At 45.6% G+C, this 14,662-nt stretch overlaps 1 protein-coding gene and 1 long non-coding RNA gene across 4 annotated transcripts; one reads left to right on the top strand and one right to left on the bottom strand.

Annotated features, from left to right (window-relative positions):
* Nucleotides 1-562: 562 nt before the first annotated feature.
* LOC139077487 (uncharacterized) lies at nt 563-12,447 on the bottom strand. Its single transcript, XR_011530054.1, has 2 exons — nt 12,325-12,447; nt 563-3,771 (listed from the first exon to the last, which is right to left on the bottom strand). It is a non-coding gene; the product is annotated as an uncharacterized lncRNA (long non-coding RNA).
* Nucleotides 11,906-14,521, top strand: SMIM29 (small integral membrane protein 29). Of its 3 annotated transcripts, none has more exons than XM_070585863.1 (5): nt 11,906-12,034; nt 13,087-13,190; nt 13,448-13,473; nt 13,805-13,910; nt 14,035-14,521. In XM_070585863.1, the coding sequence occupies exons 2-5, from the start codon at nt 13,140-13,142 to the stop codon at nt 14,098-14,100; spliced, it is 249 nt and encodes an 82-aa protein (XP_070441964.1). In that variant the 5' UTR covers nt 11,906-12,034; nt 13,087-13,139; the 3' UTR covers nt 14,101-14,521. The 3 variants fall into 3 exon arrangements, with proteins under 3 accessions (XP_070441964.1, XP_070441963.1, XP_008528663.1); XM_070585862.1 differs by having other exon boundaries at nt 13,087-13,250; nt 13,844-13,910; XM_008530441.2 differs by having other exon boundaries at nt 13,087-13,250.
* Nucleotides 14,522-14,662: the final 141 nt, after the last annotated feature.

Below are 14,662 nucleotides of genomic sequence, written 5' to 3'. Positions count from 1 at the left end.
GTGAACCTCCTGTTAGTTATAGAGAAATCACCTGTGTGGAGGGGGACCCCTGCAGTTAGGGGGCCTGGGGTGGGAGCACCAGAGAGGAACCTGGGCACCATCACGGCAGGCGCAGGGCTGGCGGAGGCAGGGACGGGGAGGGGCCCTGCTGCTGGAATCCTTGATGGCCCTGGGCTCCATGGCCCACCTCTTCAGACCGCCAGTGATGTCACAACAGCAGGGGTGGGGACTGTGGGGTCCCCCACTGCCTCAACCCGGCTGACCTTTATCCCAGTTTGGCGTGGGGGCCAAGGCAGACCCGGCTCCACTGGCCAGTATCTCCTTAAAAGCTTCCCCTGGACTCCTCCCTCCTGGACTGGCCCCTGCGCTGCTCTCCTGAAAGGGAACAGTGGGCTTCTGGGAGTGAGAAGGACGGCTGGAGTCAAGGCTGGAGGCGGGAAGACTGGCTGCGTGCAGAATGCCAAGGAGCTTCAGAAAACACGTGAGCCTGTGGAAGGAAAAACCTGGAAGGAAGCACCCTCTGAAGCTGGGATTATGAGTAATTTAATTTTCTTCTTTGTCATTTTGTATATTTTCCAACTTTTGATAGTAATGTGTTTTTGCAATCAGAAATAGTCCCTTTATTATGGATCTAATATTTATCCCATATATGTTGTTTCTTTCAGTCAACAATCATCTTATTTATGAGGTGGATATTATTAGTTACATTGTGGAGTTCGGGACTCTGAGATGCCACCATGTTGGGTGACTTACTTGAAGCCACAAGAGTAGTGAGTAGTGGGGTCAGGGCACTTTGGGGCAGCCTGGCAAGGGTGAGCCCGGGCAACATGATGGTGGCCAAGAAGATTCTGCTGCAGTCTTGGATCCTCTTTCTTAGTGTGTCACCCCTTCCCAATCCCTGGGCATTGGCCCATTGACTCACCTGTCATTAACTCCATTAACTCATTTATAAAATAAATATGCACTAAGCACTCCCTAGGTGCTCCATTATTATTTTTTTTAAATTTAATTTGCTCCATTATTTTTTTAAGGCATTCTTTATTCACCACATTTTTTAAAACAGCTTTATTGAGATATAATTGACATACAATAAGCTGCACATATTTAAAGTGTACAGTTCGACAAGCCTTGACATACGTGTTCATGTGAAACTGTCACAACCTGGGTAATGGACCTATCCATCACCCCCGAAAGGTTTTTTGTGCTTCTTTGGGATCGCTCTCTCCTGACCCTCACACCTCCATCCCCAAGCAAACACCAGTCTACTTTCTGTTACTATAGGTTTGTTGCATTTTCTAGAGCTTTGTATAAATAGAATCATACATCATAAATTTTATATATGTTGCAAGGTATGGATTCAAGTTGATAATTTTTGCATGTAGACGTCCAGTTGTTCCAGCACCATTTGCTGAAAAGCCTATCCTTCTAGTTTTAGTTTGCTGAGTTGTTTTTATCATGAAAGAGTGTTGAATTTTTGTCAGGTGTTTTTCTGCATCTATTGAAATGACTGTCTGGTTGTTTTCCTTTGTCCTATTGATGTGGTATATGACATTGATTTTCCTATGTTGGAACGCCCTTGCATTCCTAGGATAAATCCCATTTGGTCCTGGTGCATAATCCTTTTTGATGTGCGATTGGATTTGGTTTCCTAGTATTTTATTGAGGATTTTTGTATCTGTATTCATAAGGAATATTAGTTTTCTTACAGAATCTTTCTCTGGCATGTTAGAAAGTGTTCCCTTCCTCTTGTTTTTTGGAATAGTTGGAATAGGATTGATGTTAATTCTTCAAATATTTGGTAGAACTGGCTGGTGAAGCCATCTAGTCCTGGAGTTTTCTTTGTTGGGAGGTTTTAAAAAAAACTTTTGATTTATTTACTTTTTATTGAGGTTATGATAGTTTACAACATTGTGAAATTTCAGTTGTACATTATTTTTGTCAGTCTCCATATAGCTGTGCCCCTTCACCCTTTGTGCCCACCCCCACCCCCCTTCCTCTGGTAACCACTGAACAGTTCTCTTTGTCCATGTGTTAGTTTATCTTCCACATATGAGTGAAATCCTAGTGTTTGTCTTTCTCTGTCTGGCTTATTTCGCTTAACATAATATCCTCAAGGTCCATCCATGTTGTTGTGAATGGGACGATTTTGTCATTTTTTATGGCTGAGTAGTATTCCGTTGTATATATACACCACATCTTCTTTATCCAATCATCATTTGATGGGCATTTACTTGCTTTCTTGGGAGGTTTTTGTTTACTGATTCAATCTCCTTACTTATTATAGGTCTGTTGAGAGTTTCTATTTCTTCTTAAGCCCATTTTGATAATTGGTGTTTTTTTAGGAATTTGTCTGTTTCATCCAGATTATCTTGTTGGCATACAATTGTTCATAGCATTCTTTTATAATCTTTTTAATTTCCATTAAGTCAGGAGTAATGTTTCCACTTTCATTTCTGATTTTAGTTATTTGCCTCTTTAATTTTTTTAGTCAATCTAACTAAAGTTTTGTCAATTTTGTTCTTTTCAAAGAACCAACTTTTGGTTTCGTTGATTTTTACTGTTCTGTTTTGTTTTTTAATTCTCTATTTCATTTACCTGTGCCCTAATCTTTATTATGTCCTGCCTTTCTGCTGGCTTTAGGTATAGTTTGCTCTTCTTCTTCTAGTTCCTTAAGGTGTAAAGTTAGGTTGTTGATTTGAGATCTTCTATTTTCATGTAGGCATTTACAGTTATAAATTTCATTCTGAGTACTGCTTTTACTACATCCCTTAAATTTTGGTATGTGTTCCTTTGTCTCAGTATTTTCTGGGGCTGGCCCGGTGGCACAGCGGTTAAGTGCACATGTTCTGCATCAGCAGCCTGGGGTTCCCAGTTCAGATCCCAGGCGCGGACATGTCACCACTTGGCAAGCCGTGCTGTGGCAGGCGTCCCACATATAAAGTAGAGGATGATGGGCACAGATGTTAGCTCAGGGCCAGTCTTCCTCAGCAGAAAGAGGAGGATTGGCAGCAGATGTTAGCTCAGGGCTAATCTTCCTCAAAAAAAAAAAAAATATATATATATATATTTTCTAATTTCCCTAGTGGTTTCTTCTTTGACCCATTGGTTTTTTAGAGTGTTACTTTCTGCATATTTGCTAATTTTCCAGTTTTCTTTCTGTTATTGATTTCTAGCTTTGTTCCATGTGGTCAGAGAAGATACTTTGTATGATTTCAATCCTTTTTAAATTTAAATTTATGGAGAATTCTTTTATGACCTAACATCTATATTAATAAGAGACATTGACCTGTAATTCTCTTTTCTTTTGTGTCTTTGTCTGGCTTTGGTATCAGGGCAATACTGAGCTGGGATGAGTTCGGAAGTGTTCCTTCCTCTTCAATTTTTTGGAATGGTTTGAGGAGGACTTGTGTTAACTCTCCTTTAGATGTTTCATAGAATTCACCAGTGAAGCCATCTGTTCCTGGGCTTTTCTTTGTTGAGAGGTTTTTTAATTTATTAAGATTTCTTTTGTGGCTAGCATATGGTCTGTCCTGGGGAATGTTCCCTGTGTACTTAGGAACAATGTCTATTCTGTCGTTGGGAGGAGTGTTGTGTGTGTCTGGGTCTAGTTCGTTTGTAGCGTTTTCCAGCGCTCTTCTTTCCTTATCGGTCTTCTGGATAGGGTGTTGTGTCCATTACTGACAGTGGCGTGTGGAGTCTGCAGCTATTCCTGTAGAACCGTGTGTCTCTCCCTCCAGTTCTGTCAGCGTCTGCTCCACATGTTTTGGTACCCTGTTGGTGCATATATAATTGTTATAGCTTCTTCATGAATCGACCCTTTTATCAATATAAAATGTCCTTCTTTATCTCTTATAACAGTTTTTTACTGAAAATCTAGTTTGTCTGATATTAGTATAGCCACGCAAGCTCTCTTTTAGTTACTTTTTGTGTGGAATATCTTTTTCCATCCTTTCACTTTCAACTTACTTGTGTCTTTGGGTCTAAAATGGGTATATTGCAAGCAGCATATATTTGGATTTTTTCTCACATTTTTAACCATTTTTAAGTGTACAGTTCAATGGCATTAACTACACTGTTGTCCAACCATCACCACCATCCATCTCCAGAACCTTTTTCATTTTCCCAAACTGAAACTCCATACCCATTAAACAGTAACCCCTCACTTCTCCCCATGCCTTGGCAACTACCATCCAACTTTCTGTCTCTGTGGATGTCACCACTCTAGGCACCTCATGTAAGTGACATCACACCGCATTTGTCCTTTTGTGACTGGTTTACAGGCATACCGAGGAGATGTTACAGGTTCAGTTCCAGACCACCGCAATAAAGCAAATAGTGCGATAAAGCAAGTCACACAAATGTTTTGGTTTCCCAGTGCCTGTAAAAACTGTTTATGTGTACAGTGACGGATGGTAGTTAGTCTTTGGGTAGTGAACATGATGTAGTCTAAAAAGAAATCGAAATGTAATAATGTACACCTAAAATTTATATAATGTTATAAACCAATGTTACCTCAAAAAAAGTTGATATTATATTGTAGTCTATTAAGTGTACAATAGCATTATGTCTGAAAAAACAATGCACATACCTTAATTAAAAAATACTTCATTGCTAAAAAATACTAACCATCACCTGAGCCTTCAGCAAGTCATAATCTGTGTGCTGGTGGAGGGTCTTGTAGAAAACTCAGTTATCTGCCAAGTGCACTAAGATAAGGCATGCCTGTATTTCACTTAGCATAATGTCTTCAAGGCTCATCCATGTCGTAGACGTATCAAAATTTCATTCCTTTTAAGGCTGAATAATATTCCATTGTAGGTATATAGCATATTTTGTTTATCCGTTTATCTGTTGATGGGCACTCAGGTTGTTTCCACTTTTTGGCTGTTGTGAAGAATGCTGCTGTGAACATGAGTGTACAAATATCTGTCTGAACCCCTGCTTTCAGTTCTTTGGGGCATATACCCAGAACTGGAATTGCTGGGTCATATGGTAATTCTATTCTTAATTTTTTGGGGGAACCAGCCTACTGTTTTCTGTAGTGGCTGTACCATTTTATATTCCCACCAGCAGTAGACGAGAATTCCAATTTCTCTATATCTTCACCAACATTTGTTATTTTCTGTTTTATTTAAATAATAGCCATCCTAATGTGTGTGAAGTGGTATCTCATTATGGTTTTGATTTGCATTAGCCTAATGATTAGTGATGTTGAACATCTTTTCATGTACTTACTGGCCATTTGTATATCTTCTTGGAGAAATGTCTATTTAAGTCCTGTGAGATCATTTTTAAATCCATTCTACCAATCTGTCTTTTTTTGTGTGTGGTAAAATATACATAAAATTTACCATTTTAACTATTTTTAAATATACAATTCAGTGGCTTTAAGTATATTCATAATGTTGTGCACCATCATCAATCTCTGTCTTTTAATTGGTGAGTTTAATCCATTTACATTTAAAATGATTACTGATACTGAAGGATTTCTGCCATAGTGTTATTTTCTATATGTCATGTCTTTTTTGTTCCTTAATCCTTCCAATACTGCCTTCCTTTGTTTTTGATTTTTTTTTCTAGTGTACCATTTTGATTTCCTCTTCATTTCCTTTTCTGTATATTTCCTAATTGTTTTGTTAGTAGTTACCATGGGAATTATAGTTAACATCCTAAGGTACAGCTGATTTACCATCAGAAATCAGTAGGATGATATCTTTTTGTTTTTGAGGAAGATTAGCCCTGAGCTAACTGCTGCCAGTCCTCCTCTTTTTGCTGAGGAAGGCTGGCCCTGAGCTAACATCCGTGCCCATCTTCCTCTACTTTATATGTGGGATGCCTACCACAGCATGGCTTGCCAAGCGGTGCCATGTCCGCATCCGAGATCCAAACCGGCGAACCCCAGGCAGCCGAGAAGCAGAACACGTGAACTTGACCGCTGCGCCACCGGGCCAGCCCCAGATGATATCTTTAAAGTACTGATGGGGGAAAAAAATTGTCAATCAAGAATTCTTTATCCAGAAAAACTGTCCTTCAAAATGAAGAAGTTAAGACATTCCCAGACAGACAAAACCTAATGGAATTTGTTGCTAATAGACATGCCCGGCAAGAAATGCTAAAAGGAGTCCTTCAGACTGAAACAAAAAGGCACTAGATAATAACTCAAAGCCATATGAAGACGTAAAGATCACTGGTACAGATAACTACAGGGTAAATATAAAACTAGTATTACTGTATTGTGGTATGTCACTCCTCTTTTTTGTTTCTTATATGACTTAAAAGGCAGATGCATAAAACTAATTATAAATCTATGTAAATATACACACTGTAGAAAGATGAATATGTAACAGTAACATAAGTGGGGTATGAAATTGGATAGGAGGAATTACTGAATGCTGTTGAAGCTAAGATGGTATCAATTCAACCCAGATAGTTATAAATTTACCTACTTCTTCTTAAGTGCACTTTGGGAATTTGGGTCTTTCCATGTATTCTCCATTTCAACTAAGCTGTTGAATTTATTGGCATAAAGTTGTTCCCAATAGTTCTTTCTTCTTCATTTTTTTTAATCTGCAGAATCTGTTGTGATTTTACCGCTCTCATTCCTGATATTGGTGATTTGTATTTTCTCTCTTTTTTCCTGATCAATCTGGCTAGAGGTTTATCGATTTTCTTGATCGTTTTAAGAAGCAGATTTTGGTTTCATTGATTTTTCTGTTTTGTATTTCATGGATTTCTGCATTGATCTTTGTTATTTCCTTTCTTCTGCATACTTTGGTTTCAGGTGGCAGCTGAGGTCATTGACTTGAGATCTTTCTTTTTTTGAAATAAGCATTTAATGCTATAAATTTCTCTCTCTGTTTTAGAGGTGTCCCCAAATTCTGATATGTTGTGTTTTCATTTTTATTCAGTTCAAAATATCTTCTAGTTATTTGATCCAGAGGTTTGTTATTCAGTTTCCAAATATTTGGGGATTTTCCAAGGGTCTTTCTATTATTGATTTCTAATATAACCATTGTGATCAGAGAACATACTTTGTATGACTTGAATTATTTTTAATTTATTGAGACTTGTTTAAAGGCCCAGAATATGCTCTGTTTTGATAAATGTTCTGTGTGCACTTAAACTAGGGTTTTTTTTTTTTTTTGGAGGAAGACTGGCCCTAAGGTAACATCTGTGCCCATCTTCCTCTGCTTTTTCTTTCTTTCTTTCTTTCTTTTTTTTTGAGGAAGATTAGCCCTGAGCTAACATCTGCTGCCAATCCTCCTCTTTCTGCTGAGGAAGACTGGCCCTGACCTAACATCCATGCCCATCTTCCTCTACTTTATATGTGGGACGCCTGCCACAGCATGGCTTGCCAAGCACTGCCATGTCCACACCCGGGATCTGAATCAGCGAACCCTGGGCTGCAGAAGTGGAACATGAGAACTTAACCACTGCACCTCTGGGCTGGCCCCTTCCTCTGCTTTCTATGTGGGATGCCTGCCACAGCATGGCTTGACAAGCAGTGCATAGGTCCACACCAGAGATCAAAACCAGCAAACCCCAGGCCACCAAAGTGGAACGTGCAAACTTAACTGCTGCGCCACCAGGCTGGCCCCCCTGTGTGCACTTGAGAATATGTATCCTACTATTGTTAGGGGGAGTATTCTATAAATGTCAATCAGGTCAAGTTGATTGATAGCGTTGTTCAAATCTACTATATCCTACTGATTATTTGTCTACTTGTTTTATCAATTACTGAGAGAGTAGTAGTGAAATCTCTGACTATAATTGCGATTGTTTTTCCTTACGGTTCTATCAGTTTTTGTTTTAAATATTTTGAAGCTCTCTTATTGGACATGTGACCATTTAGGATTTTTATGTCCTTGATTAATTAACCCCTTTGTCATTATGAACTGACCTTTTTTATCCCTGGTAATATTCTCTGCTCTGAAATCAACTTTGTCTGATATTATAGCCCTCCCAACTTTCTTTTGGCTAGCATAAACATGGTGCATCTTTTTCTACCTTTTTGCTTTTACCCTATTTGAGTCTCTATATACAAAGTACATTTCTTGGGGGCCGGCCCAGTGGCACAGCAGTGAAGTGTGCATGTTCTGCTTTGGCAGCCCGGGGTTCGCCAGTTTGGATCCTGGGTGCAGACATAGCACTGCTCGGCAAGCCATGCTGTGGTAGGCATCCCACATATAAAGTAGAGGAAGATGGGCATGATGTTAGCTCAGGGCCAGTCTTCCTCAGCAAAAGAGGAGGATTGGCAGCAGATGTTAGCTCTGGGCTAAACTTCATCCAAAAAAAAAAAGTACATTTCTTGTGAGAAGCATATAATTGGGTCTTGCTTTTTTATCCATTCTGACAATCTCTGCTTTTCAATTGAGTTGTTTAGACCATTTACCTTTAATGTGATTACTGGTATAGTTAGGTTTCAGTTTATCATCCTATTTGTTTTCTAGTTGTCTCATCTGTTCTTGTCTCCTCTTTTTCTGCCACCTTCTGGATTACTTGAGTATGTTTTATTCCATTTGATCTCTTTTGTTGGCATATTAAGTATAACTCTGCTATTTTATTAGTTGCTTTAGGGTGTACAGTATACATCTTTAACTTGCCAGAGTCCACCTTTAAGTGATATTATACAACCTCATGCATGTCTGAACATTACAATAACGTATTTCCATTTCTTGTCCTGCTTTTATGCTATTGATGTAATATATTTTACTTTCATATATGTTAACTTGAATCCTTTGAAACTTGAGACTTGTTTTATGACCCAGAATATGGTCTATCTTGGTAAATGTTCTGGCTGCACAAACTCTACAATACATTATCATTTTCTTAACAGTTACCTTTTTAAAAGATTTAAGTAATAAAAAAATTTATATGTTTACTCCTGTAGTTAACCATAACCAGAGGTCTTCATTCCTTGGGGCAGGTCTATACTGTTACTTGGTACCATTTTCTTCTTGCCTGCAGAACTTCCTTTAACATTGCTTGGAGTGAAGGTCAGCTAGTGATGAATTCTTCCAGTGTTTGTTTATCTGAAGTTGTCTTTATTTCACCTTTGTTTTTGAAAGATATTTTTGCCTGATATTCTAGATTGGAAGCTTTTTTCTTTCAGTCCTTTAAAGATGTTGCTTCACTGTGTTCTCACTTGGATTGTTTTGGGTGAAAATCTGATGTCATTCTTAATTTTGTTCCTCTGGATATAACATTTTTACAGATTTTTCTCTTTAGCACTAATTTTGAGCAATTTGAATATGACGTGCCTTGGTACAGTTTTCTTCATGTTTCTTGTGCTTAGAATTTGTTGTGCTTTCTCGATCTGTGGGTTGATAGTCCTCACTGAGTTTGGAAAGCTTTTGGCCATTATTTCTTCCAATATCTTTGTCCCCTCTTTCTCTCCTGTGCTCCTGGGCCTCTAATTGCCCATATATTAGGCTGCTTGAAATTGGCCCACAGCGCACTGATGCTCTTTTAATTTTTTTTTTCTAATTTTTCTAGATTCTTTTTTCTGTGTTTCATTTTGGACAGTTTCTATTGTTGTGTCTTCATGTTCACTATCTCTTCTTCTGCAATAACTGATCTGCCATTAATCTCATCCAGTGTATTTTTCATCTCAGACATTATAGTAGTTTTCATTTTTAGAAATTCAGCTCAGGTCTTTTTTATATCTTCCTTGTCTCTCCTTAACTTTTTGAACATATGGAATACAGTTTAATAACTGTTTCACTGTCCTCCTTAGGTCTAACATCTGTGTCAGTTTTGGGTCAGTTTCTATTGATTGAACATTCTCATTATAGATTGTTTTCCTGCCTTTTTGCATGCCTGAGTATTTCTTATGGATCCATTTTTTAATGGATGCTACACATTATGAATGTTACCTTGTTGGGGGCTGGATATTTTTGCATTCCTATAAACCTTCTTGAGCTTTGTTGTGGAATGCATTTAAATTACTCATCAACAATTTGATCTTTTCAGGTCTTGCTTTTATGATTTGTTCGGTGAGTCTGGAGCAGGGAGGTCACAAGGATCATTGAGGCATTAGTGGGAGTGGATACATAAGCCCAGGCACTAACCATAGTGGTTTGGATAAGGGGAGAGTCAAAAGTTGATCAGGGGCCAGTCTCGTGGCGTAGTGGTTAAGTTTGCATGCTGTGCTTTGGCAGCCCATGGTTCACAGTTCGGATCCCAGGTGGGGACCTACACACTGCTCATCAAGCCATGCTGTGGCAGCATCTCATGTGTAGAGGAAGATGGGCACAGATGTTAGCTCAGGACCAAGCTTCCTCAACAAAAATTTTAAAAAGTTGTCAGGGTGGCACTGAGCAACCTCAGCCCTACCCTATCCCTCCCATTCCTGACGTGGCAGCTGCATGAAGAGGACAGGGAGGGCTGGAGTGTTCCCTGGCTAGGCTTGAGGGTACCCTCATGGGATCTGAAGCCTCATCATAGGAACAATCCAGGCCACAAATGCAGCCCTGAAGCACTTGCCAGCACAGAGCTGTCCAGGACGAGGCCCACCTGTCATCCCATTCTGCCTTACCCTTGCTGATCACACTAAGGGCCTTGGGAAGTCATCACACTGCTCTGGGCCTCAGCTTACTGGTTTGTAAATTGGGATTGCCACACCTGCCCTGCCTAGCTCAGAATGGTGTTCTGACCTGGGAATATGGGAAGCAAAACCATGCTGAGTCTCCGACCCTGAGACCTCAGCCCTTTCCATACACTGGCCTGGCCGCTGTGACCACTAGGCCTGCTTCTAGAGGGCCCTCAAGGTATGTGGTTGGAAGCCCTGAGGATGGGGACAAAGGTTGGGTGTGTGGGCAGCCAAGGAGGCCTGGGTTCTAAAACCTGTCCTTGACCCCCACTTTCTTGTGAGATGCGGAGGGCCCTGCCTGGGGGGTGGCCTCCTCCCTCTGCCCCAGCACTGACACAAGCCTGGGATGGGGGGGCTCCCTACTCTCTAGACTTAAAAGCCTTAGGACACCAGGAAATCTGCCTTGGAGCCTCCAGACCCAGGCGTTTCTCTCCTTCCTTTCCCGCTCTCTGATTCCCCACCACACGGATGGTGGTGTCTAGAGGCAAGAGGCCAGAGTCCCCGCCTGCCTTCTGGCTCCCAGGTGGATCACTGCGCCAGATTGCCCGCATCCAGCCTTCTCTGGAAGTATACTATACTTCTATAGTATAATATCACAGCCAGGACAATGACATTGGTAAAGTCCACCAGTCTTATTCAGATTTCTCCAGTAAATGTGACACACTATCGATCCACGGAGGTTTCGACCCAAGCGTATCTACTTAGCCAGTTACCCGTGACCCAGAGGGCCTTGACCCCCGCTCCGTCAGTGCCCCCGAAAACCGGGAAGAGGCTGGCGGGGAACTGAGCCCGCGGGGCACGCTGTGCGCTAGGCCCCTTGCTGCGTCCCCGTCGGATCCCCACAGCCTGCCGTACGGACGCGAGGACGGGCGCAGAGAGGGCAGTGCGGGCCGCGGTCCGGGGCTGCGCGGGGGCGAGCTCAGCCCGGGGCCGAGCTGGGCGCTGGGAGGGCTCCACGGACGCCGCCGGGGCGCTGGGCTCCCGGGCAGGGCCTGCCGCGAAGGGACGCGCCGCAGTCGCCGCCCGCCCGCTCTGCCCGTTCGAGCGCGGCCCGGCCCCTCCCCGCCCCGGCCGAGGGCCGAGCGCCGAGCGAGCCGCACGCCGAGTCCCCGCGCCGGCGCTCCGCCGGGCCGCCCGGGGACCGCCGGGAAGCCCCGCCCCGCTCGCGCCTCCTCCCCCCGCTGCGTGGCCCTCGGCTGCCCCCTGCCGCCGCGGGGTGGGCCCTGCAGCCCGGCCGTGCCCGCCGTCGCACCGCCCATCCCCCGCCTCCGGATTGGCCGCTCCAGAAGTCTCCGGGCCGGCTGCCTTCCGCCACCGGATTGGCTGCGCCCCTCGGCTGAAGCCCCGCCCATTTCCCCGGGTCCTTTGATCACGCGCCTGCCGGCTCTTCCGGGGCCCGGGAGCCAACCGAGGGCGTTACTGTCCGAGCTGCAGCGGCGGGAGGTAAGGCATGGCCGGGTTGGAGGGGCTGCAGAGCGCCGGCGCGGGTCCACGCCTGTGGGTGCCGGGATTCCAGGATGCCCGGGCCCTTCTGCGCTCCCCACAAATACCTCTCCTTCGGCCTGAGCCTCCCAGCGCTCAGGAACCACCTCCCGCTCGCCTATTGCTGGTCCTCATCCAAGGAGCGACCTGACACCCTCCCCACCTCGGCATGTCCCCTCGACCATGGGACGATGTGCATGCAACTGGGCAAGCCCAGTGTCCCCACGGACACCGGGACAGGTAGCTCATACCTTGCCCTCCGATGGAGACCCAGGCGAACCGGGCTCTTGGGGCATCTTCGTGCAGCCGGCCATGGACAGTCTCCTTGCCTCTGTCGGTGGGAGCTGATCCTCTCCACCTCCGCCTATCAGCCCAGGCCAAGAGGGGAGGGACCTGGGCGGAGCCCAGGGTGGGGACCAGAGGGAGGTGACATCACCTCGCAGATGCAGTCCAGCTCTGCCCACTTGTGCCCACCCTGGCACATGAGACCAATGGAGTAGAGGATGTCTAGGCTATAGGTCTGGAGTGACACCAGGGACAAGGAGGGCATGGGGCCTATAGCTTGAAGTGTGGCTATTGGACCAGACTGAGGCTGGCTCCTGCAAATGCTCCTAGGCCTTCCCTACGCCACAGTGCAAGACCTCGTGTTTTTACCTTATCTCCCCATCTTGCTCCACTGCATAGGTGCTGGCAGGAGCTGGGAACCTACATCTAACCTTTCCCCAGGAGTTGAGATCTGCAAATGTTTGGCCAGCACCTGAGCCAGGCCCCACCCTGGTTTGGGGATAGGAGCTGGGCAGGTCTCAGGCCCTGGGTCTGGGCCTCCCCTTGGTGCCCTTTACACCAGTATTTGCTGAGAGTCATTGGAGGGTTAAGCCTAGCAAGGGTTGACCTGGAGGACCCCTTGTCCCAGTACCTGACCTAAGTTTTCATGTATCGCCAGCTCTTGGGAGGGATCCAGAGCCTGGCCGTCACCCTGGGTGAAACTGACAACCTCCCTTCCTCCTCCCCAGGGAGCCCAGTGGAGGCGCCCTCCCGAGGCACCTCTGCCCATGCTGCCGATGTCATGAGGAACACCACAGTTCCCAATGCCCCCCAGGCCAACAGTGACTCCATGGTGGGCTATGTGCTGGGGCCTTTCTTCCTCATCACCTTGGTCGGGGTGGTGGTGGCTGTGGTAAGGAGCCCCCATGTTACACACATATACGCCCACACCTTTGCTAAGGCAGGGCTGGGGGGGTGGGCCTGGTCCAGCCTGCACACAGCATCACAGTTGTCCTGCTGTTAACGGGAGTGGAGGGTGTGGAGGTGGGTCCCTCTCCCTTGTGGGCCGTGCTGGGCTCAGCAGCCTCCACAGTGCTGTCTCTATTACAGGTAATGTATGTCCAGAAGAAAAAGCGGTGAGTGTCCCTGTCCCCACTGCTACCTCCCCTGCATCCTGCTTAGATTTCTTCCCATAGGATCTGAGTTCTCTGTGTACATGTCAGATGCCCTCAGCCATCCTGATACAAGCCCCAAATTCCCCACACCCCATTGTTAGGTTTTCCTGCCCCGACTCAGCTTACCCACTGGTGAGAGGCCCCTTGTAGAATGGGGCGTGTATTCTTAGAGCCCTATTGTGTCTTGAAAGGCACCCACTGGACGTGCCCTTGCTGGGGGTGGAGACAGTTAGTCAGGTGTTTGAAGAAGGGAGTGGGCCCCCTGGGCTGAGCCCCCTCCCCTGCTCCCCAGGGTGGACCGGCTTCGCCATCACCTGCTCCCCATGTACAGCTATGACCCTGCTGAGGAGCTACATGAGGCTGAGCAGGAGCTGCTCTCTGACGTGGGAGACCCCAAGGTGAGCATCACCAGAGGGGGGTCTGCTCTGTCCTCACCCCTGGAACCTGGGCCATGGCTAGTGGGCTGCCTCCTACAAGGCTGCCAGGGCCCAGAGCCCAGTCCTGTGGTCTCCTCCCACACAGGTGGTACACGGCTGGCAGAGTGGCTACCAGCACAAGCGGATGCCCTTGCTGGATGTCAAGACATGACCCAACCCCCTTGCCCTGATCTTCAGAACCGTGGGGTCCTGGAGTGTCCAGGGCCCTGTGGTCTGTTGCTTCCCCCTCCCACTTGCCCTCCCCCAGCTCCCCCTGCTGGGTACTGGGTCTCCATTCCTCCTCCCGGCTGTGCCCAGCAGCACCTATTTCCTAAGCCCCTGCAGAGCACCGGCCTCCATCACCTCACTCTCCACTGGGCCTTCAGTCCTTTGTGGACTCCCACCCACTCCCAGGGATAATGGGAACTTTTTCCTTCTGGGGTGGAAGGGTGGCAGGAAACAGAGCTTTGCCCTTTCCGTGGGCACCTTTCTCTAGCCCTCCCCAACTTGGCTTTGGCATTGTTCCCATGATGGCAGGGCCTGATGTATAGTATTCAGTATATATATTTTGTAAATAAAATGTTTTGTGGCTAGGGGTGTGGCTCCTTTCTTCGAGAGGGGCTGAAGTTGCCCTCCCTGGAGCTGGCTCCATTGCTTTCTCCCACCCGCCTCCAGAGCCGCCCCCACCCACTTGATCCCTGGTTCCCACCCTCACCTACCCCAGCCACCCACCA

Source organism: Equus przewalskii, chromosome 19 (genome assembly GCF_037783145.1).
Source record: "Equus przewalskii isolate Varuska chromosome 19, EquPr2, whole genome shotgun sequence".
Classification (NCBI taxonomy): Eukaryota; Metazoa; Chordata; class Mammalia; order Perissodactyla; family Equidae; genus Equus; species Equus przewalskii.
This window is presented reverse-complemented; position numbering and strand designations above follow the sequence as displayed.